This window comes from Condylura cristata, unplaced genomic scaffold (assembly GCF_000260355.1).
Source record: "Condylura cristata isolate star-nosed mole 26May11 unplaced genomic scaffold, ConCri1.0 scaffold00027, whole genome shotgun sequence".
Taxonomy (NCBI): Eukaryota; Metazoa; Chordata; class Mammalia; order Eulipotyphla; family Talpidae; genus Condylura; species Condylura cristata.
In genome coordinates, this window is record NW_004567128.1 from 25,699,343 (window position 1) to 25,725,316 (window position 25,974).

The 25,974-nt window shown below is 36.1% G+C and overlaps 1 protein-coding gene across 3 annotated transcripts in view; it reads left to right on the plus strand.

The window, feature by feature from the left end:
- Nucleotides 1–25,974, plus strand: part of KDM6A (lysine (K)-specific demethylase 6A) — a 185,056-nt gene that overhangs the window by 28,280 nt on the left and 130,802 nt on the right. For all 3 annotated transcript variants that reach the window (XM_004689966.2, XM_004689969.2, XM_004689968.2), the window contains exon 3: nucleotides 24,558–24,666. In XM_004689966.2, coding sequence (XP_004690023.1) covers nucleotides 24,558–24,666 — 109 coding nt within the window. The remainder of the gene's footprint in view (nucleotides 1–24,557; nucleotides 24,667–25,974) is intronic.

Below are 25,974 nucleotides of genomic sequence, written 5' to 3' on the forward strand. Positions count from 1 at the left end.
TGTGGTCACCTCCGGGGCAGGCGGGAATTGAACTCATGCTGAAGTGGCTTTAGCTTCTTAGTGCAGTGCTTTAACCCGCTGCGCCACCAGGGAGGACCAACCACTAATGTTTTAATGATTTCTATGAACCACCGTTGAACCATTGTAGATTTAGTCACTGGACTTGAGTAATCATTGTCTAAAATCTTTAGGCATGTGTCATTGTTACATACTCAAGGATGTTTATAACAATGTCTATAGCTGTATTTACTTGCCATGGGATATTTAGGTGTACATATGCAAGAATTTAGATTTTAGTTGTTTATTATTGATTCTTAATGGTTATTTGATGGTTGGAAAAACCACAAGGAACCCAAACTGATAAGGGCAAAAGTGAGAGTTACCCAGGGACCCCAAGCTGTTAAAGTAGTAAAGCCCATGTTTCCTGTTCTAGGGTTCATGCCACTCACACACATAAGGCAAAGTAACCAGATTCTAGTATGCACAAAAGATTTTTATTTGGCTAAGAAGTAGGTGGGAGTGGAGGGAGGAGGAGGAGGAGATAATGCTTTTCAAAATACAGACACCTGGTCAAACTCTGACCATTTCCTTGTGGTTGCCAGTTCAGTCAGATGGGCAAGGCCTAAGAGCAGAATTGCCAGGAAAATGAGTCCAGGGCACCTTCTAGCAGGAAGAACAAACAATAAATAGATAGGGCTGAGGCCTGTGAAAATAGGAGTGATGACCTGAAGTTTAAAATGTACCATCCAACCCTCTCCAGTTCTATAGTGCAAGTTCCATCCCCAGTACCAGAGGTGACCAACATGGTGCAGCAGACCTCTTCTGTCTCGCCTGCTGCTCCCTTCAGCGGTGTACTTAATTATTTGGCCTATTCTGCTCCCTGCTGTCTCTGGCGAAGCCTCTCACTGCCCTTGCATCTCTGGCCTGTACCCCAGTGCTGCATGCATAAATAAATAAATCTGAAAAGAAAAAATGTACCATCCAAGCTGTGTAATCCACTAGGAACTATGATTGCAGCTTCCATATTTGTAGAGAGCCAGATCTGAAGCACAAAGCAGTTGTAGTGTACGGATGGGCAACACTCAGCAATATGGAAATGGAGAAACACGGTGTTCTTGTGGTTGTCAGCAAGTGTACCTCTCCCTCCTGTCACTGTAACACATTCTCTCACTTTAGGTTTTCAGTCTGCTGCTAGTACAGTATTGTGTGTATGTTACTTTGTGCAATGTCTGTTTCTTTATAAGACTGTGTCTTAACAGTTGTTTGACAAGAGGATGAGTACACACATGCATTTGTATCTTTGTTAGATGTTTACATATTTTACTACATTCAAATTGTGTCAAATTTTCACACATTTTCAACTTCAGGTTTCTACTCTTTTCTTGTTCTTCCTGCTAGAAGGTGCCCTGGACCTGGCAATTTTGCTCTTAGGCCTTGCCCATCTGACTGAACTGGCACCCACAAGGAAATGGTTGATTTCATAAATTAACGTTTTTATTTTTATATATTTTAAAGATTTATATATGTATACAAGAACTCAGGTGTAGGCCAGTGATGTGGGGGTTAAGAGGATTTGCCAGAGACAGAGTGGGGAGAACAGGCATATGCATTGAAATACACTGCTGAGGGGAGCACCCGATGAGACCTGAGAGGTCTACTGTGCCCTGTGGACACCTTCCTGACCAGCGATCAAACTCTGCTGCAGTGACTGCCAATACTGTCATAGTGCAGCGTCTTAACCTTTGTGCCATTAGAGAGGCCCCAATGTTTTTATTTTTAATTGAGGTAATATTCAGGTACCCCCATAAGGTATTACCATCATAGTGCACCCACCACCAACTCACCCATACATAGTCCATTACATTAGACCATCATTGTCTTACACCATTTTGAAAGCAAAACTGTTGAGAGAAGTTTTATTAATATTCTCTAGTTGCCTTCTAGTATTCTTACGGCTCTTACCAAACTAATTATTCCTTCCTGACCTAGTAGTTTTAAGTTAGTCTAGGATATTGATTAAACATATGGACTCTGGAGGCAATCTGTCTGGTTTCTTCTAATACTGACATTACTGTTTACTAGGAATTTGACCTGTGGCAAGCATTGCATTTCAGTGTTCCTATCTGTAAAATGAGAGACTAATAAATAATAATGATAAAAAATAACTCTTGGTTCATAGCTATTGTAACTAAATGAATTTATAGATCTATAGCACTCAATATGTTGCTCATAATAGATGCTCTGTAAGTATTAATCTATCATATTTGAGTATCATGAATGGGAGGGGCCTTCCTCCCACCTTTCCAGTGTTTGTTTTGTAATTTGCACTAACCTTTAAATTTTAGCAAAGTGTAGGACATACATAAAATTAGAGTCAGATAAAGCTTATAAAACATTGGCTCCTAGCCCATTCTCATTTCTCTCTCCCAAATTTTGCTTCTTCATGCTGACCATATTTACCTTCATCTGTAAATACTTGTGTTGCTTCTTCCTGAATTTTCCACTTTTAAGCATTTTTGATTGATTTTCCATTGTAAAAAGTAAAGATTTGCTTTTCTCCTACTGTTCCACTGTATTCAGAACTCACATTCTTAACCTCTGTATTCAGCTTTTGCTTGCTGACAATGTAAGCTGTGGCAATGGCTGAACCATATATATTTTTTTCAACAGTACTTTCTCATGAATTTACTAATTCTTTGATTGTTTTGTATATTTTTATCACTAATTTAGATTAATCCCCTGAGTTCTTCATCAGTTGTCTGTTTTTTTTCATAATGTTAAGATGCATGAACTTGGTCAGTTTTATTTTCCTAAAGAAACCTCTTCCATATAGCTTCTAATTTATGTCAGTCTGGACTCATTTCCCAGTGCCTGTGCAGGTCTTCCTTGACTTAAAATGGGGTTATATCCTGTAAGCTGAAAGTGCAATTAATAGACTTAATCTGCAGAACATCATTAGGTACCCTACCCCTAACTTAAATATGCTCAAAACAAATAGTCTACAGTTGGGCATAGTCATTTAACCGAACTCAGAGGGCAAAACAGAATGGTTGTTTGAAGTCTTACCAGTAATGTACACAGCTGAAAGCACACTGGGCCTGAAGCATTGGCCTAAAATTAATTGCTGGGAGATTGGGATCCCTACAGTGACAGGGCCATCAATTAATCATCTCTCTAGATGAGTCTCTAGAATAACTGGTAGAAGACACTGAAGAGTATGGATTGTTTGTACTCTGATGATCACATGACTGACTGGAAGCTGCAACTGTCAAGCATCATACTACTGCATATTGCTAGTCTGGGAAAAGATTAAAATACAGAATTTCAAGTACAACTTTAACTGAAAGTGTACTTCCTACCCACTATTATAAAAGGCAAGAAAACCTCTATATGTCAGGAACTACATATATTGGCATTATTTTACAGAAAAAGACTCAATGGCAATGTTTTGTAACTTGTTTTTTAACTATCATTTATCTTAGATCTCTTTCCATGGTGATAAGTTAGTTTTCCTTTGTCCTTAGTAGCTTAGTAGCTGTTTTGTTACCTCCACTGTAGCTGTGCTGTAATTTATTTCATTCCATATTGATGAGGACTTGTGTATACAGTTTTTTACAATGGCAAACAGTATTATATTGAACATCTTTGTGTTTTTACACAGGACAAATCCCTAGAGGTGGAGATTGTTGGGTCAAATGAAGTAAATCCATAAAATGCCTCAGGAAAGATTGTTTGCATTTTTACTGAAGCAGCTTCAGTCTTTCTGTCTTCAGTCTTTCCTTATGTACTAGACAATACTGAGTTTAATTTTTTTATAATCTAATGGGTGAAAAGCAATATTCCATCATTTCACTGTTTATTATTAATGCAATTAAGTTTTCCTTTATATTTATTGTCTTTGATTCCTCTTTTGTGATATTTCCACTTAACGCTCCTTCAGTTTTTCTCTTGCATTCCTGTGTGTATTTGTAAGACAAGTTTTTATAATTTAGCTCTTGTTTGGTGAATAGAGTGAGGTTTGGAGAGACAGTTCATATGTCACCTTGGCTGAATACCATAAAAAGGTAGAGCTTTTCTAATTTCTTGGAATGGTAATGAATCAAGTAGCAGAAACCAGTTCTAGCATGCTCAGTGTATCCCAATGCTGAGAGTTGGTGGAGAGGAATAGATACTTAGCTTCTTGGAATGTCACTTTTACTTAGACTTTTTGGGAAGGACATTTGTTTTTTATGTTAATGAAACTTGTGGACAGAATCTGACATTTAGGATTTTAGGTTTTATATGAATTTTAAAGTTAAAAAAATAAGATTTCAGCCAAATTTTATGTGATATTTGTATTTCCAGGATCCCTTCACTTCTCAGCTGTTAAGTATACTTAGAAGAAAAAATGTGAGTATTCAGGTACTCCAGAGTTTAATAGTGTTTACTCTGAAGTGAAGCATAACAAAACAGCATTTTTCAAAAGATATTTTTACTTGACCCACCATAATGTGTTTTGCTTTGCAGTTTAGTATACATGTTATATAACAAGGTTGTAATGCAATGTTAATTTTATATTGTTTCATTTTTAAAAATATGGCCTTAATCTACTTACATATTTCTACTAGGTTGTGAATTCAATTTGAAACTATTTAGCATGGTACTTACTTCTTTAGAAGCTAATCCTGAGGTGTTATATAGTTCAGCCTGTTCTTGTTTTACTAATTACCTATGTTACCCCCAGCAAGTTACTTAGATCTCTCAATGACTAACTTTTCTCAAATAGGGTGACACTAAAAGCTGTGCTATCTCATCAGGTGGTTATGTGAGATTTATATGAGAAAAGGCAGGTGAGACACCCCATGCCCCCTGTCTCTTTTCAAAGAAAAAAGTCCTCTATAAATTTCTATTAAAACATAACAAAATGGCATTATGAAAGTTAAAAGGATTGAAAGAAGAGAATAGATATTTCAAAATATTCACTTATTGAGAAATGCATTGCATACTTCTTGAATTCCTGTTTCTCCATGACAATAGTTTTGTCTTTTGAGGATTTCACATAGAACCATACCATGTGTGACCTTTGAGACTGATTTTTTTCATTTGGCATAATGTTTTTGAGATTCATCCAAGTTATTATGTATAGTGATAGTTTACTTTTTTTGTGTTGAGCAGTATTCCATTGTATGGATGTGCCACAATTTATTCATTAAGGGATATTTGCCTTGTCTCCACATTTTGGCAATTGAGGTTGGGCTTACTATAAATATTCATGTGCAGATTTTTTTGAGGGAACATAAGTTTTCATTTCTCTAGGATAAACAGAGGTGGCTGGGCCATATGGTAAGTGCATGCTTAACATTATCACTAGCTGCCAGTGTTTTTTCAAGAGCGCCTATACCAACTTTCTGGGACTGTACACATGGAACTTTTCCTCTTGATTAATCTGTGATTTAGCTGTAGTCACATCGGCCATTCTCTTTTCTTTCCTTTTTAAAGTAGATTTATTAAGCAATGATTGTTACACAGTAAACTGCAGATATTTAAAAATAAGTAATTTGATAAGATCAGTGTATATATACACTCATAAAGCCATCACTACAGCACAATACAGAGGGAATATATCCATCATTCCTAAATGTTTCCTCATACTGTTGTGTATCTTTTGCTGCCTCTCTCCACCCTCCTTAAGTAATCACAAATTGACTTTTTGTTATATTATATTTGCTTGTATTTTCTAATGATGATAAAATATGCACTCTCTTTGGTTGGTTTCTTTCAATGTAATTGTTTTTTATTGTTGTGTGCATCAGTAGTTTATTCCCATTCAGTGTTGAATAGTTGGGTATGGATATACCACAATTTGTTAATTCATTCGTCTATTCTGTTTTTGGCTATTTAAAAGAAAGCTGCTTGGAACATTATTCTATGAGTCTTTATATAGACATATATCATCTTTTGGGTAAAGAACTAGGAATGAAATGGCTGATTTTTTGATTAATAAATGTTTAAATAAATTTCTGAATCGGTTTCCAAAGTGATCATACCATTTTATATATCTACCAAGCAGTTTATAAGAGTTCTTCCCTTCTTTCCCTGTCTCCCAAGTTCTAACCTTTTCTCATATTTACCGTTTGGTATGGCCACTCTTTAATTTTAGACATACTAATATGCTTGTAGTCGAATCTCATCTTCATTTTGGTTTGAATTTGCATTTCCCTAATGACTAATGATTTTAAGGATCTTTTTATGCTCACCTGCCCTCTCTGTACTATCTTTGGTGATGTGTATGTCTATATATTCAGAAAAAATTGGCTTGGTTGTTTTATTGTTTTGGGAGTTCTTTATACAGTGGATATAAATACTTTACCACATACATCCTCTGTAAAGATTTCTCTAATCTGTGGCTTTTTGTTTTGTCTTTAATAATGTTGTCTGAGAGGAAATAAAAAAAAATTTTTTTTTTAAAGATTTATTTGTGCGTACAGAACTGGGGTATAGGCCAGAGGTCAGGGGCGGCGAGAGGCTTCACCAGAGACGTAGTGGGGAGCAGAACAGGCAGATTACGAAGTACACTGCTGAGGGGAGCAGCGGGCAGGTCAGGAGAGGTCTGCCACGCCATGTGGTCACCTCCGGGGCAGGCGGGAATCGAACTCATGGGGAAGTGGCTTTAGCTTCTCAGTGCTGTGTTTTAACCCGCTGCGCCACCAGGGAGGGCCTAAAAAATTTTTTTTGATACTCTAATTTTATAGTCTTTTTATCATCTTTTGCTTTCATAATTTTACCTTTAGCATCATCAGGAGTTTCTCTGTCTGATCTGCTGATCTGCTCTACAGTATTTATTGCTTTATTTACAATAGCCAGGACATAGAAACTCATTAAGTGTCCATACAGAATTAGGTCAGGAAGATGTGGTATATCCACACAATGAACACTAATCAACCATAAGGAAGGACAAAATGTTATCATTCTACAGTAAAATGGAAGGTGTTTGAGGGAGTTATGTACAATAAAGCAGACAAATGTTGAACTTTTACAAAGTGGACAATTCAACAAAGCACAATGCTTAAAGGAAACTAGCTAATGCTAATAAAATTTGGTTTCTGAGATTAAGAGTGAAAGGGAAGGAAAAAGGGTGAAAAAGAACACTTTTTTTTTTTTTAAATCTTGCTCTTCCTAAACTCTGAGATAATTTTTGATAGGGGATCAGAAAGTTGATGTTGAGCAGAGTATTAGTTTTTATTTAAAACTCAACTTAGTTTTATACTTATTGCTAAGCCTTTGGCAGAACAAACGTACCTTTTCACAAATGCGATAGATAGGTAGTAGACTAAGTTTTGGATAGTTTTCTGAAAAAGACTTCTATTTGATTCAAGATATTCTCGTAAAAGTGTACTTGTCCTATATTTGCTAAATGTAATTTAGTTTCTTATATCCTAAAATTCCCATCTGTTATTATGTGAAATGATCTTGAAGGATATAAAGTATCAGTTTATAGGTACTTTTAAACTTTGCAATTGAGTTGAAAAGCATATATATATAACATTTTACTTTTTTGGAATATGTGGCTATAGATATTCATCCATTTCTTTGAAACAATCTGAAAAAGTGCACATAAATCATATAATTATCTTTTATACATGTGATTAAAGCAATACCACAGAGAAATGTTTTTTACCCAATGTACAAAACAAATGTTTCTATCCCCATTCCTTCAATATATAAGTAATAAATGTAAGATTAAAAAAAAAGTAATAGTTTATTTTTACTACATTTTGTGCTTTTTTCCATCTCAGTTGTTAGATTGCTTATAGGCTACCTTTATAGTTGAATTCTTAATGCTGTATTTTCTTATGTCCCTCTTCCATTTCAAGTTTTGGTTGTCTACTTTCAAAGCAACTTCTCATCTAGCTATTCTAATTGGTTTATATCCAAAACAACTAGAAGCAGAATCTTGAAGAGATATTTGCACACCTATGTTTATTCTTTTTTTTTTTAAAATTTATTTATTTATACATACACAGAGCAGGGGTATAGGTCAGGGGTTCAGGGGTGGTAAGAGGCTTCATCAGTGACAGAGAAGGGAGCAGAACAGGGAGATCAATGAAGTACACTGCTGAGGGAAGCAGCGGGCAAGACAGGGGAGGTCTGCACCATGTGGATCAACTCCAGGGCTGGGGCTGGAACTCCACATTGAAGCCGCTGTGGCTACCTTGCAGTGCTGCATCCTAACCCGTTGCTCCACCAGGGAGGGCCACACCTATGTTTACTCTAACACTATTGACCATAGCAGAGAGATGAAAGCAAACCCAATTGTAGTATATACACACCATGGGATATGTGTGTGTGTGTGTGTGTGTGTGTGTATACATACACACATATATGTGTATATATATATATATATAAAGTGCCTTAAAAAGGGTGTTCTGTTACATGCTGCAACATTATGCTAATGAAATAAGCTAGTCACAAAAGGATAAATACTGTAGGATTTCACTTATGAAATAGTCAAATTACTGAGGGGGGAGGAGAAATGTATTTAATGGATACTGTTTCAGGACAACAGTGTGAACACACATAACACTACTGAAATGTTATACTTAAAAATGGTTACAATGATAAATTTAATGGTATACAGTTTTGCCACATTTAAAAAGATGTGTAATGAAATTGCCTACTAAAATCATATTAAAAACTCATCTGTGTCTTTAGTTGGATGGATGCCTTAAAATTTTTTCTCACAATGTCATGTCACCTAGTCTTTTCAGCTATTAAATTCCTAAAGCTAGCATGAAAAAAAGAAATCCAAAACTGTGAAATGGAGGTAGTTCGTAGTCTTAAGTAAGAAGCTACTTCTTAGATTTCTTTTTCTAGCTATGAGAATTTCCATATCATTAAGTAATCCAGTGGGCTGATGAAAATAGAGGACAGGCTACCTCTGTGTTAAACATTTATCCAAATTTTGTTTTAAAGATTTATTTATTTATACAGGCCAGAGATGCGGAGGGTGAGAGGATTCACCAGAGACAGAGCGGGGAGCAGAACAGGCAGATTGAGAAGTACACTGCTGAGGGTGGCAGTGGGCAGGTCAGGAGAGATATGCCACGCCATGTGGATCTCCTCTGGGGCAGGCTGGGATCGGGGATCGAACTCATGCGGAATGGCTTAAGCTTTTTAGTGCTGTGCTTTAACCCTCCCACCAGGGAGGGCCCCAATTTTTAACTTCAGTACCTTGGAACCAAAAAATTAATGTCTGCTGAACTAATTAATACTTTTTTTTAAAGATTTATTTATGCATACGGAACTGGGGTGCAGGCCAGAGGTGCAAGTGGGTTGAGAAGATTCACCAGAGACAGAATGAGAGGCAGAGTAGGCAAATCAACAAAGTATACTGCTGAGGGGAGCAGCTGGTGAGACAGTAAAGGTTTGCTGCATCATGTGGGTCACCTCCCTGGTGGGGGATCAAACTTGTGCTGTGGTTAGCTTCTTAGTGCTGTGCTTTAACCTGTTGCACCACCAGGGAGGGCTCTCTGTCGATTAGTCGTGAACCAAGGAACTTGCCTGTATGTTATTATTAACTATTTTTAAAAGACATATTCATGCACACAGAGTTGGGGTACAGGCCAGAGATGTAATAGGTGAGAGTATTCACCAGAGATAGAACAGGCAGATTGACATAATTACACTGCTGAGGTGAGCAGCGGGCAAGACAGGAGAGGTCTGTGGTGCCATTTGGGTCACCTCCCTGGCCGGGGATGGGTATCAAAGTTGTATTGCAGTAGCTGTGACTAGCCCCAGTGCTGCGCCTTAACTGGTTGCACCACCAACACCCTTCTTGTCTGTATATTCTTATGCTGTCTTATAGGTTGTTGCTTATTTAGGAAGACTGATTGCTCTAGGTAGCTTTTTGCTATTGCCACTTGTACCCTAATAACATATAAACACACAGCAGGTTGTTTATATTTTACTTGACCTTCTGTTATAGGGCTCCCCAAATCTGTTTCAGGACAAAATCTGTTTTCAGGACAGGGGGAGAAGGGTACCCCTGAAGCCCCAAACCTGCCTGCTCTAAGTGAGTTCTGCCATCTGCTGCGTCAAGACAAAACATAAAAAACTTTAATGAAAAGGGATTTTAATACAGTGCATATACAATACGGAACACAAATAATATAACTTCTAAATCAAACACCTGAAGTGACCCATCCCCTCGTGGGCAAAAGTGAACCCAAAAGGGATTGGCACAAAGCAAGGCCTGAAAGCCCGTCACAAGACTAAAGCACCTTCTGGCCAGGATCCATGGAAAAGGGTCAGACATGGCCAGACAAATCTGGGAGGAAAAGAGCAAAATCAAAATCAGCATAAACGCTGCCATAGTCACCTCCCTATGGGTATCTCACCCACATCTGCCTTAACCAGTCCAGGGTCAGTAAACAAGCATGGTTTCTTCCTCACATGCTTGCTGCTCCATGTGGTTTCCTCAGGTTTCCTTCTTGTTCTCCATTCAGCTTCCTTCCTTTCTTCTCTCTTCTTTTTCTGCTCAGTTGCACCCTCCTTCTGGGTGGGGCAGGGAACCCGGAACTTCCCCTTTTCCTAGGGACCACCCTGTTACACTTCCAGCAACTTTCTGCAAAATGCAGTCTTTAAAAGCTTTTTCTTCTTTCATTTTCTTTGAGACACCAAGGTTTCCTGCTTATTATCTTATTTAACTGACCTTTCTACCCACTTTAATTCTATAGCTTCTCCTTACCTTAATTGTAAAATAATTATTAAGTCTCCTACTTACATGTCTTACCCATGTATTGTTTTTTTATTATATTCCACCATTCTTGCATCCCAGAAATTAACCCTACTTGGTAATGATAGAAGAATTAAAAAAAAAAAAGATTTATTTATTTATGCACTCAAGAGCTGGGGTACAGGGCTGGAGGTGTGGAGGTGAGTGAATTCACCAGACAGAGTGGGGAGCAGAACCGACAGATTTATTGAAACACATGGCTGAGGAGAACAACAGGCGAGACAGGAGAGGTTTAGGTCTCCTGTACCATGTGTGGGTCACCTCCCTGGCCAGGGATCAAACTTGTGCCTCAGTGGCTGTGGATAGCTCCATAGTGCTGCGCTTCAACTCTTTGCACCACCAGGGAGGGCCCAATATAGAAGAGTATTTTAATGCTGAGTTAGGATTGCTAAAGATTTTGTTTAGGTTTTTTTGCATTTATGTTCATCAGGGACATTAATCTTTACTTCTCTTTTTAGTGATGTCCTTATTTACTTTTGGTATCAGAGTAATAATGTTGGTCTCTTAACATGTATTTGGGGGAACATTTCCCGTTTCTCCAATTTCTTGGAAGAGTTTCAGAAGGATAGGTATTAGTTCTTTGAAGGTTTGGTAAAAATCACTAATGAAACCAATTGGTCCTAATTTTCAATTTCCTTCCTTAAATTTCCTTCCTGTTTTTTTTTTTTTTTTTTAAATTTTCCTGGTTCAGTCTTGGAAAGTTGTATGCTTTCAAGTAGTTGTCCATTTCTTGCATATTTTCCAATTTGTTGGCAATAAGATAGTCATAGTAATCTCTTAATGATCCTTTGTATTTCTGATTCTGTTTAGAATGTCTCCCCCCCCCCCCCCCCTTTTAAAATTTGTGAGGCTAACTAAACATTTGCCTAATTTTATTTTTTCAGAGAACCAGCTTTTGGTTTTGTTGACCTTTCATATTGTTTTGTTTGTATTTAATTCTAATTTTTATTGCTCCCTTCTACTGACCATTGGTTCCTTTGTTTTTCTTTTCCTGCTTCCTTTAGATGTAACATTAGATAATTTATTCGACTTTTTTTTATCTTGATGTGTGCCTCTATTGCTATGTATTTCCTTCTTAGTAATGTTTTTGCTGAGTGCTATAGGTTCTGTTACATCATGTCTTTATTTTCATTTGTCTCCAGCTATTTTTTTTAAATTTCTTCTTTGATTTTTCCTCATCTGTGCATATTTTAAAACAACAGCATTGTGGTGAAAGTTATTATTCATACATACATGCATTCATTCACATATGCATATATATATGTATATATATATATAACATTTTCTTTGCTTGTCATTCCTTCCTGCTACTCTGAGCTTCCTTTTGAGATCATTTTCCACAAGTGGTTCTGCTGTATTTATGTCAGAAAGTATCTTTATTTCACCTGAATTAGGTGTGTTAGGTGTTTTTTCTCCTTGTGGCCTTCTAGTTTTCACCACCATTTGTTGAAAAGACAATTTCTTTTTTCCCCCTCTAATACACCTTTGTACTTTATAAAAAAAAATGAAATAATTATAAGAGGGAGAAGGAATGTACCACAGCATATCCATTTACCCTTTGAAGAAAAATATTTGGATTGTTACCTTTTTTAAAAAAAAATTTATTTTTGCATACAGAACTGGGGTAAAGGCCAGAGCTACAAGGGCATTGAGTAGATTCACCAAAGACAGAGTGGGAAGCAGAAAGGGCGATTGACGAAATACACTGCTAGGGGGAGTAGCGGACAAGACAGGAGAGGTCGGCCATGCCATGTGGATCACCTCCCTGGTTGGGGATTGAACTAATGCTCAAGCTGCTGTGGCTAGCTTCATGGTGCTGTGCTTTATTTAACCTGTTGCACCAACAGAGAGGGCTCTCTTTTTCTTACTGATTCTTAGAGGCGTTTTATAAGTTCTGAATATGATTGCTTTGTCACTGCATGTCTTGAAAGTATGTTTCCCCAGTTTGTGACTTGCCTGCGTGTGTGTGTGAGAGAGTGAGTGAGATTATTTGATAAATTGAAGTTCCTGTTGATAGAGTTGAATTAATCTGCATTTTTCATAATCATACTTTGTCTTTTTTAAAACAAGTACCACCCTGTCTTTGTGTCAGACATTTTTGTTATGTTTTCTTCTAAAATGTTTATATAGTTGTTGCCTTCAACATTTTGACCTTTAATCCACCTGTAATAGGTTATTGTATGTGTAGATACAGGAATCTAATTTCCCTTAGAAATAGTATATTGGCATAACCACACTTTTGGATAAAGTTATTATTTGCCCATTTAGTCATAAGTTTATACACAGGAAGGTGTTTCTGAGCTCTTTATTCTATTGCTAAATATTTGTATTCACATGCCAGTTGTTTTCACTTCTTCATCTTTCTGTTAACTAATGATATCTTGCACAGTGTCACTTTATGATTACTTTTATGTGGTACTTTAAAAAATCTTTTATATTTTGCATATATCTTAACTGATTGCAGAAATCTACATAACTGAAAATCTTTAAGTTTGCTTATCTTTATCAACAGTTGCGATTAATTTTATTATGTCCATATCACCTCTTTTTTTTTATCTCCAAGTTTCACTGAGTTTTTGAATATGCCTAATTTCTTTTCCCTGATGTTATGGAAATTCTGTTAGGACAGAGATGTGATATGATACTAGTGTGTTTGATTTTTGGCCTATATTTTATATTGTTATTAGTTGAGGACTATGTAAAGTTAAATTCTTGCCTGAAATTTAAATGATCTTTCTAGGTTGAGTGAGTCCAGACTTTTGGTTAAAAATACTAAGGAGATTTTCTTTTCCAGTGTTTCTTGTCATAGGATAGGCAATTTTCCATGTTATTAAAGATCATTTTTAAAATAAAAATTAAAATAAATTGTTTTATTTTTTAGTTTACAGTTACATTGAAGGTGTGTGTAGCCTTTTAGGCTCAGTGCTATGGTTATGTGAATCTTATTTGGCCACTTGTCTTGCCTTGTTCCCAGGCTGTGTGTTCTGTTCTTTTGATTGAAACCTCTAAACTGGCTTTCAACATGACTCAAGTGCAAAAAGATGCTTCAGGGCTCTCTCTCTGCCTTAATAAGTTTCTATCCCCAGTCTCCCCCCACAGCCAGTTTTTTTCTTGCTTTCTAGGTTAAGTTCACACTAAGAACCTTGTGTTACATCCATGGGTGTTGTGTTTTGTCTGACAATTTTTACTTTCCAGCAGAGTGGTTGTCCAAGTTGTCTGATGTGGAAGTATTTCCCAGCCTTTTTCATTTTTTGGCTCAGATGGAAAAATGATAGTTTGTACTATTACTGGGAGAAACTGTTGAAAGCACTTAAGATTGGTGTTGGTACATAAATAAGGCTTCTGACTGAGAGGTTCTGGCTGCCCATTTGTTTTTTGCCTGGCAGCACCAGAGGTTGAGGCTTTCTCAGCACTACTGTTTCTTATTCCCAGTACATTTTTAGGAACGCTTTGGATGTTAAATATAAATCTCAGAAACAGCAGTGAGTATATGTTAAAGATTTTTTGTTCATGAGAAAAGGGACACAGATCCTCAGTCATGTTTGGCCATTCAAAATTGTACAAAAACCAAAATTTTAATTAGGATCTTGCTTTACAATAGTAGAAAATATTGGTGAATCACATCATGACCTGAGGATTTTCTAATTATATTGAGAAGTATAATTTCCAATTATACTAAGAAGGGAATGGTAATTTTAAGAAAATAGATAACCTTTATGGCAAAAACTGTAAAAATAAGTTCACAGGCAAGTGCAAACTTGGAAGAAAGAGACTCTGTAACAGGAACACATTATATAAAAATATTTTGTATGTAAATAGCACCTGACAAATTAGGAAAAAACTCTTCATAATCCAGGAGAGAAATAGATACAATCTGTGGACCGATTGATAGCTCATGAAAGAGATAATGAACTTAGATAATAAATAGGGAATAGTAATCAAAGAACTGAAAATAAACTCTGCTGATAGATTATATTGATTTAGTTTTGCTGGTGGGATTATCAAAAGTTCAATTTGTGCATTCTGTTCAACTGTCAAATTTGTCTTAAATATAACTTGTCTGAATTATGTTCATTGAGTAATAATAGTAAAAATTGGTTGTCAACCAATTATTACTCTTCAGCTGAAATAAAATTTAACTGCTAGTAAAATACAGTGCAGATTTTAATTTTGGTGTAGGTTTAGATGGTTTGATATGGTAAACTGCTAAGTGCAAGAAATTCCTAAATCTACACACACAGATTTGTATTATTTGCACATGCGCAGAGAAAAGTCTAGAAGGATATAAAGGTTTTTCCCCTGTAAAGAGCTATCTTTGTAGGATTGTTTATTTAATAAACACATCAAAATGCCTACTAAATATTAGAAGATGCAGAAGTAAAAGCAGCTTTTTTTCAATGGGGCTCATATTTTAAATGCATTGTCTTCCCTTCTTTATTCCAACATAAAGTGTTTGCTCCTTCTTTTTTGTGCATTTTTTATTTTAGAAGTGTGCTAAGCAAATGAATGCATACTTTGTTCCCAGAGATATTAATTTAAACTGCATATCTTAGAAGTACTCAGGTTATAATAATCATAACAGAGATGGTCTTTTATAATTTTGTTTTGTTGTAGACGCCTTTCTTTCTGTTTGTATATTTTTGGAGCTCTGAATTAAATGTACAGCTTTAATGACAAGGTGAATGATTGCTTGTCAGATTGTCTGTGTTTTCCTCTACATAAATAAGAGATCCTATGCAGCAGCAAGCAAATGAAGTAAAATATAGGGGTAATGTCTTTTGCTTTATACAGGAAATTGCTGTGTTACTTTGGGTTTTATTTATATAAGCAAGGCTGCTGAAATCTTGTGCTCTTCTTACTTGCAAATCTTTAAATCATTTAAAAATTAAAACTTAATTCACATGCTTAATTGAAATAAGGAGGCTATATAAATAATGTACTTTTGAGTATACCCCATGTACATAATGTTATATTTAAGATGACAGGAAAAAATCATTTGGAAAATAAATTAGCTGTTTTGACACAAGTTTTTAAAAAATTCACCATTGGCTCTACATGTCTAAATGTGTATGCACACTCATGTAGAATTCATTAGTTCCTCTGGCTGCGTCCATCAACAATTTTAAAGTAAACTAACAACTAGTTGACAGTTAAAGACAGTACAACTTAGTTTGCTTTGTTGCTGCATTTGGCTTTTATTTGCCATATATACTAAAGAAATAAAGTAACAAAACTAGATTAAATTAAGGTGATGTAATTTAGAAGATACAAAGAAGTATGGTGAGACTAACATTTCCCAGATTTACACAACTTTTTTGTATGAATGGTGTATTATCATTTATATGAGCAGCAGTGTTTTTGTTCCATTGGTGGCTTTTGAATATGGGAATTTTGGTGGTTGGTTTCTTCAGTTTTTTTTTTTTTTAATTTTAATAAAAGTAAGATAAGAGATGGTAAAAAACTGAGGCTGGCTAAATCTTTCTGTGTGATGGTGGGAGCAGGAAGTGACAATTCAGTGTTGATTTTCTGCTTGGCATGGTGTTAGAATTGTCGCAGAATTGAGTGTAAGAGGAAGAGCTATTTTTAGAGTCCCTTATGCTTGGGGATGTTTCCACCATCTCTGCGTGACTTAAAGCGAAAACCTTACTTACTGCTCATAGACTTGGGAGTCTGTTCTACTTGAATCCAGCCTTTGCTAATAAGTTTTAATAACTATGTGATCCTAGTCACAGGATTTACTTACTCAATGCCTCAGTTTTTCTATCTGTGAAGTAGGTACAATTACTGCATTATACCCTATTTTTTTTTTTAAAGATTTTATTTATTTGTGCATACAGAACTGGGGTACAGGCCAGAGGCTCAGGGGCAGCGAGAGGCTTCACCAGAGTGGGGAACAGAACAGGCAGATCAATGAAGTACACTACTGAGGGGAGCAGCGGGCGGGTCAGGAGAGGTCTGCCACGCCATGTGGTCACCTCCGGGGCAGGCGGGAATCGAACTTATGCGGAAGTGGTTTTAGCTTCTCAGTGCTGTGCTTTAACCTGCTGCGCCACCAGGGAGGGCCCATTATACCCTATTTTACTAGATTAATTACGAGGATTAAATGAATAAGTATATGTAAGGTGCTTAGAATAGTATTTGCTACATATCACGAGTTTAAATATTATTTATCCACATCTGAATTAATGAATTATTAATATATATTTGAGAATATTTTTAAGCAACAAAGCATTTTTAGTAGTTGATTTCAAAAGAATTACATGGTGCTGTGATGGTTTTTTAAGTGCAGATTGTACGCAACTCATTAGCATACAACACATCCACTGAACATAGTGGGTCCTAAAAGGCCAGAAAGTTAAGGATCAATATTGATATGGCTGATTTTTTGCTACATTGATTTGTTGTAAGAGATAAACATTAGTTGAAAATTGGAAAGAGGGTAGACTAACAGATGTTTAAGTTCTTGTATCTTGTCTAAATAGTTAGGTGTGGGTGATACAGTTAACTGTATTTGTTTTTTACTCTCCATTATCCTTTCGGTATGTGCTCATGCTCATGATTATTTCGCTAGGCTGCCTTTTTCTTTTTCTTTTTTTTTTTTCCATTTAAATGAGGAAAGAGGGCTGTGCATAGTAAGCCCTCAACAGCATCAAAGGATTCTTGAAAACTGACTTCAGATGAAACAGCATAAAACAAATCTGTAGGCCAGTTGATGCAAACAGGATTTAAGTTCCTACAGCTTATTTCTTCTCAGAAGTATCACTAAGCTTAAATAAAAACCCAAAACATGTCTAATATTCAACTTTTTTCCCCTTAGTTTTTTTTAATTAATCAAAAATCATTTGTATTCATTTATTTTCCAACATACTTATTTCCAGTTCAGGGTCATGGGTAGCCAAAACTAAATGCTGCAGTTTGAGACACAAGGTGGGAACCAACCCTGGATAGGACGCTATTCCAATGTACAGCCATACTCTCTCAGACTAGGACAGTTTAGACACACCAGTTAACCTAATGTGTACATTTTTGGGATATGGGAAGATGCCAGATTATGTTCAGAAAACCCATGTAGATGTGGAGAGAACATGCAAGTGTCACATACTGGTAGAGCTGTGGAGCCATACTGGAGCCATACATGCTATTGACCTCAGCCTGGGCAATCAGTTTTTTCCCTCTTCATTAGTGTTAACAGTGAAGCAACTTTTGAACAAAATGACATTATTCAAAGACTTAACAAGAATTCTCACGAGGTGGGCTCTCCCTGGTGGCGCAACGAGTTAAAGCACCGCATGATGAAGCTCTCCCAAGCCATTGCAGCACGAGTTCGATCCCCCGCCAGGTTGCTGGACCCACATGGCTTGGCAGACCTCTCCTGACCTGCCAGCTGCTCCCCTCAGCAGTGTACCTCAGTAGATCTGCCTGTTCTGCTCCCCACTCTGTCTCTGGTGAATCCTCTCACCCACCACACTTCTGGCCTGTACTCCAGTTCTGTAAGCACAAATAAATAAATCTTTAAAAAAAAAATTCTCAAGAGGCAGTAAATTCTAGGCTGCTCTGGAACTCTACTGTTCCAAGAATTTAGGATTCTGTTTTTGTACTCACCACCCTTAGCTTTCAGCTTAATGGATTCCAGCTAAGGTGAGGGAAAGATTGAGCAGAACTTGTCCTTTCCTTATATCCAGTGACCACAGCTTAATCACCAGGGCAAGCTACCAGAACGTCTTGATCCCAGTATTTATTCTGTGTAATCATGTACCTAATTAAATTTAGCTGTTCTGTTGAGAGAGGGAGGGGTGGGGAAGGGGGTATCAAAAACATCAAGAATCCGGGCCCTCCCTGGTGGCACAGAAGGTTAAAGCACAGCACTAAGAAGCTAAAGCCACTTCAGCATGAGTTTGATCCCCAGCCCCGGAAGTGACCCACATAGCATGGCAGACCTCTCCTGACCGCCTGCTTCTTCCTCAGCATTGTAATTCGTCGGAAGGCCTGTTGTTCTCCCCACTCTGTTTCTGGTGAATACTCTTACTGCCCCTGCACCTCTGGCCTGTTCCCCAGTTCTGTATGAATAAATAAATAAATCCTAAAAAAAAAAAAACAAGAATCCAAAACAAGTTACAGAAAAGTGTTATAATGTGATACATGTGTAAATATTAATATTAAAGTAGTACTTGCATCTGCTTGAAATAATCTTAAATATAATGGACATTTTAGAACATTTGTTCTCTTCTGGGAACAGGAACCTGGATGGCGGGTCAGGATAGGGAGGGAGACTTTTCAATATATACCCTTTAGAACTGGTGATTTTTAAACATTAACTTCAAAAATAGTAATTGAAATTAAGTAAAGTCTGGAAGTTTGGTCTTCAATTAAAAAATTGTTGATGCCTAGAAAGGGGAAGATTCTTCTGGCTTACAAGTTTCATTTTTGGAAAGATATAAACTTAATGATGAAGACATTATGAGGGTATTTTTTTGGGAGAAGGTCAGAGGGCAGTTATACTTATTTAGAAGTTTGTTCTGGCAATACTACACATTTTATGCTTATGACATTGACACTCAAGAAATCCTTGAAAAATGGTCTTCAGGATTGTACTGGAAGTAGAGAGTCTGTTTAATAACATCTAGTAGGTATTTAGTAATTATGTTTTAATTCTTTCATTAACTGATCAGAGTCTAAAATGGTCTGATCAATTTTTGGCTTACTTGAGTTTTTCTCCTTTCTGATTGAATGGAATTAAACTTGTTTGTAAGTCATACTCATTCATTGGTCTGATGTCTGAGTTACGCAAAGTACAATTAAGTTTGTCTCTTAAGTGACACTTTTTAAATATGAGTATAATTACATCTAAACTTAGTTAAAATAATTTTTATAGGACACTTTCTATTTCCTTCATTACACTTGGAGCCTTTTGCATGCCATACTGCCTGTTAAAATGTGATGCTTAAATAACTGATGATAGTGTTAGAGAACTGGTTAGCCTAAACATTTGTGAGCTGATTATTGGTGTTGACTTGTATAGTTTATTAGTATGTGCTCTGACTACTTTTTTTCATAGCTCTATTTCATGAATAATTTATAAGTAGTCTGCTGACTGCTAACTCATTTTGTATGTTTATTTCAGAAATTATGGGAAGGAGTGCATGCTTGATTTTATTATATTCAGTCTGAAAAATTGGTTCACTTAAAAATATTGGAGTATTTAAGTCTGTATTAACTTTATCACTTGCTATTCAGTTAAGATGACTTTTTAAAATAAAAAAAATTGGGGCCCTCCCTGGTGGCGCAGTGGGTTAAAGCACAGCACTAAGAAGCTAAAGCCACTTACGCATGAGTTCGATTCCCGCCTGCCCTGGAGGTGACCACATGGCGCGGCAGACCTCTCCTGACCCGCCTGCTGCTCCCCTCAGCAGTGTACTTCATCGATCTGTCTGTTCTGCTCCCCACTCTGTCTCTGGTGAAGTCTCTTGCCGCCCCTGCGCCTCTGGCCTGTACCCCATTTCTGTATGCACAAATAAATCTTTAAAAAAATAAAAAAATTGTTTAAAAGTTGCTGCCTGTATTTAACAATTGTCGAATATTAAGGAGTCCATATTATAGCTAGATAGTGGCTCGGTTCATCATAAAAGACTTCTGTGTTAGTTTTCATTTCTGTGGTTTAAACTTTGTTAAGGTTTAGGAATAGACAGTGATGATGAAGTTATTACTCTGAGATAACTGATTTTTCACCTATTAAAAATGAAGCAGATACTGAGCATAAATTATATTAAACATTGTGGGAAATGGTACTGTAATGGGAGGAAGACATGTACATTCTCTACTTAGCTGGAAGGATCATAGTTTGTTCTTATTGCTGGCATTTAATGTTGAACTGTTATTTTCATTTTCAGTGTTTTCTCCAGTAGTTGATCAGAATTATAGATGTGCAAGCTACTAACTCTAAATAATATAGAATGTAAAAATGATTTTTATGGAGGGTTGCTCATCCCCAGTGTAAGATATCCCAATATATTTATAAGCTTTTAATTTATAAATGTAACAAATTTACTTTTCTAATATTTAGCATATGGGTTGAATATTCAGTTGTTTTTAACTTTTAAAAGTTACCTATGCCGGGGGTTTCCCTGGTGGCTCAAGGGGTTAAGTCTCAGCACAGTGAAGCTACCTGCAACCAGTGCAGCAAGAGTTGGATCCCTGGCTAAGGGTGCTAGCTCACATGGCACAGTGGACCTCTCCTTTCTCACCTGCTTACTCCCCACAGCAGTATACTTCATCCAGCTACCTGTTCTGCTCCCCGCTATGTCTGGTGAATCCTCTCACCCCGTGCATCTCTGGCCTACACCCCAGATCTTGTACGCATAAATAAATCTTTAAAAAATTACCTATGTCTGCCCTGTCCATTAGACATGCCTATTTAAATAGTATATTTGTTTGTTTACTTGCCATGTTTCTTATGCTTAGTGCCCACTTGTTTCTTGTAGGTACATTATTATCTTCTCAATAAAGGTAGGGTGAGTCCTAGAAGACAGCATAATTCTTTAATGACTTAGTAAGAATAGAAATGCTGTAGGCTAATTATGGAAAGGCTAGAAAATAGAAAAGTAAAACAAACAATAATAAGTGCATATCCCAACTATAGGTCATACACACACACACACACACACTTTTTATTATTATAGTCTATTTTTACATTACTCTGTGCCTTTTTCATCTCAGTTGTAATAGCCATGGACTTCCCATCACCAATTCACCCATGCGCCATCACCATAGTCCCATGTACTCCCCCCCCCCCAATTTTTTATCCTATTCCACCACCATAAAATGTCTCTGGTATATAGTTGTTCATTATTATTATTACCCGTGGTGCGCCCCCCCCCCCCACTTTATGTGTCTGCTATGAATGAAACCATATGTCCGGTATTTTTCTTTCTGGCTTATTTCATTAAGCATGATCCTTTCCAGCTCCATCCATGTTGCTGCAAAAGGAATGTATTTTTTGTTGTTGTTGCTGTGTAATATTCCATTGTGTATATGTACCACATCTTTTTAATCCAGTCATCTACTTTTGGCATTTGGGTATATTCCATGCTTTCCTATTGTAAATAAAGCAGCAACAAACATGGGGGTGCAGGTATCTTTTTGAGTTAGTGTTTTTGTGTCTTTTGGGTAGATATATAAGTCTTATATTTTTAACATTGGATTTATATTCCAGTCCTTTTTCTCTGCATGTTTGTATAAACAGTCATTCTGTATAGGGATGATTTTATTTGTTTAAAGCAAAACACAAAAATATGAAATTCATACTTTTTGCTGCAGATGTTTTTGCTTTAGCTAGTTTACCTAATTTTAGCTCTAAATCTGAACAGCTAACTTAACCTTACATTTCTATATTTATCAGCCTTTTGACTAAAAATAAAAGTGCTGTTTTATTCTTGGTGAATATGCATTAGATTTATTGGAAATTATTGCCAGTCATTTTCTTTTAAAACCTTAATAGTTGTTAGTAGTGTCTGTTTTTACTATCAGGGTTTACCCAAGCTTCAAATGAGTTCATGAAGTTTCACTATGAATTGCTGTCACAGACCCTTGGAAATTTTATTTTCTTCTTTTGCTTTTTGGTTGCTTGATATTTGATTCTCAGTATCATCTTTGACTACGACCAATATTAGCTGGTAGGTTCATACAGACTATTTTGGAAACTATTTTGAATTTGTTCATCAAGCCTGAGCATATGGATTGGTTTTTACATGATGTTATTTTTCATGATTTTTCATCAGTGTTACATTATAGTATTCATTTTAGATATATTTATTTAATAAAAAATGCAAGGTAGACAGAAGATAATCAAGGTAATGCCATCTCGATATGAATAATTGGAAATATATGATGTCATTAAATCACTAAGGAAAAATTCTTTGAGCCTTTTTCACCACAAAGCTCTACTTGCTTATAAATTTAATACCCAGAAGATACATATTATCAGAGGGGGTATAGGAGTTTCCAGATATCTTCCCGAGTTAAAAGAAAAAGAAGACAATTAATTTACAATGCATTATTAGCTTTAAAAAGTCATGCATTTTTGAAATGTAAAATTAGGAATTGTCATATAGTCTAATAGTTTTATGAATTTCTCTGATATTAAAAGCACTGAAATTAACTGTATTTTTGTATTCTAACCATCTGCCAGATAGGATTATATATGAGTTAAATAAAGAAGGTCTTAGAATTCCATGCCTGTAAATTATAGTAATTTCTGAGACTTCAGTGTAACATTCAGACTTTTAATTATAGGGCAGCAGAATGATTAATTTTTCAGTGATTGTGCTTTGGTACATATGCACACTTAGATTAGAATAGAATAAGAACGGAAGGTAGTTGTGTAAATTTTAGACTTTAAGGATAATAAAATCATCCCAGATTTGCTTGTATAGAATAGCTTCTACAAAATTACTGAGTATTTATGTATATGCTTTGAATAGGTAAATTTTAGGGTATACATTTTGAAACTCTATATCAAAGACTATATTGTAGCAGGATAGTTTAAGTGGGGACTCTGTCCTACATCATAATTTCTTATCTCATCAGACTCTTGAGGTGGTATTGAAAAGATAACAATTGAATCTAAACTCAGGTATTCTAGTTCTTTTCTTTGTGGCACCAAATCTGGGAATATACCGATTTTTTTGGAGAAACTATACACGTGTTTCTTTAATAACTCCAGGACACATATAACATCCTTGCAGAGTAAATTGTCAACAGTTTTGAAGACAAAAAACTCTCTCACTTATCAGATATAATTGACATATAACATTATATTTGTTTCAGACATTTGTATAAATTGGAAAGTGATTATCACAACTAGCCTAGTTAACATCCTTCACTGTACACAGTTACAGTTTTTTTTGACATGAAAATAGAATTTTTGATAAAATTATTAGGATTGAAGCACTTCTGAATGAGAACTTTATTCTTATCTAAGGGAAGACAAAAGAAATGTTTATTTAGTACCTATTGTGTGTTGTTCATTGTGAATAGACCCTTAGTTTTCTAATTTGAATCCTTTGTTAGCCATTAGAGTATTATGAAAACTGAGTTGAGAGGTTATGTTCCGCAGAATTTTCTGGAGCTACTAACTGGAATTTGTCAGTTTCTCTAACCCTCTTGCCTTATCCTGATTACAGTTAGAAGAACAAAATTCTTAAAATGTTTGTATGTGTGTGTTTCCTTTAGGGAAGAAGCAGGGTGTGCATATGAATGTATTAGAGTGGGGCTAAGATTAGAAACAGAATTAAAGTTTGGTGGGATTAAACTATGTCATGGGAAGACAATTGAAACACAATCGCTGGTAGTATAAGCTAGTAGAGGTTATGACAAAAAGCAGTATTTCAGTATCAGTGGTAGCTATTATTGTGGAGAATATGAATTCTCAAATAATTCAATGAAGTTCTTACTATTTGTGGGGAAGATGGATATTATTTGTTTATAATAACAGGGACCATAGTAATAGTTTAGATTTGCAACTTTTGAATAAAGTTGTAAAGTCCCTCCCCATTATCTTATTTGGTAAGTGTTTCCACGCTATTGATAAGTTCTTATGCTATAACTAGTCTTAAAAGTAAATAGTTAGGTGTTCTGAAGGATCTGCATTGAATATGTCTGTGGTAAAAGTGCAGAATACTGATTTCTGGGGTGATTGAATGGAAGATATAAATATATACATGAGCAGGGAGGAATGGCATTTTAGGGTTTCGTCTTTTTCTTAAATATTTGTATTTTTTATTTCTAGGCTGTTCGCTGCTACGAATCTCTAATCTTAAAAGCTGAAGGAAAAGTGGAGTCTGATTTCTTTTGTCAATTAGGTCACTTCAACCTCTTATTGGAAGATTATCCAAAAGGTAATTTTTCCCCCTTGTTAACTACTATTTCACTTACATATGTATTTAAAATAGTTGCAATTGTTTGTTCTGCTGCCTTTATCAAGGGCACTTCTAAGAAAATTATAAACTTGTGAACATCCTAAGCAATGAGAAAGAAAAGTAGAGTAAATGGAAATGTGATATGTTCATGCACCTCCATGTAAATTATCACTGAGTTAATCATTTAGTTAAAATGCCTACACATGCACCTTCATTTTAGTATGTCTTGTGAACAATTCCAGCCCTTAAAAGACTACCATTGTTATTTGTAGTAGCAAGTAAGCCATTGATGGACACTTTAGAAAAGTTAAAACAAATTCAGCATTTTTCTTCTTTATGCTGGCCAGGAAGCTTCTGTGTTAGCTAGAAAATATTTGCATGAAAACCTGATTTGTAGTCATTTATTGTAAAGGTAAGTAATATAGAGAGATGGTCACATATGAGTTTGATGCTTATATAAAACAATTTTATTCTCCATTTGAATTTTTTTCCTCTAAGAAATAACATCCTCCCCTATCACAGACAAAATACATAGCAAAACAAAACAAAAAGAACCCCAGACCACTGTATCCTTATAAGCACGGACATTTTAACCTTTTGAGGACAGGGAACATCTTAATGTGGAGTGGATAGATGCAATTTTTTTTTCTAAAGATTTATTTGTTTATGCATACAGAACTTGGGCACAGGCCAGAGGTGTCGGGGCGGTGAGAGGATTCACCACAGACAGTGGGGAGCAGAACAGGCAGATTGATGAAGTACTGTGCTGAGGGGAGCAGTGGGCAGGCCAGGAGAGGTCTGCTGTGCCATGTGGGTCACCTCTGGGGCGGGGATCAAACTCATGCCAAAGTGGCTTTAGCTTCTTAGTGCTGTGCATTAGTCCTGTGCGCCACCAGGGAGGGCCCACATTGTTTGTTTTTAACAAATGGTTAGTGGATAGAATAACTAGCAGGTCTTTTTCAGAGCTGTAGTGAAGGATTGTTAATGTTTAACCTTGATTTATTATGCCTCTTTTGTATTAGATCAAGTGAATATATTCCTAGTGAAAATGCAGTTTTTGTTTGATACAGAGCATGGAGTTTGATTTATTTTCCAGCTCAACAGCTGCATTACCTTTCACAGGTTATATAAACATCCTTGGGCCTCTTCTAATCTGCGAAATTGGGAAAGGTTTTTGGCTTAGGGTTTTGGGGATTGCTATGTGAAACTGGTTAGTACTTAGCAAAAATGGTTTCTAGATAATAAGTTAATAATTATAATTTTCTTAAATATTTTAATTATATACTT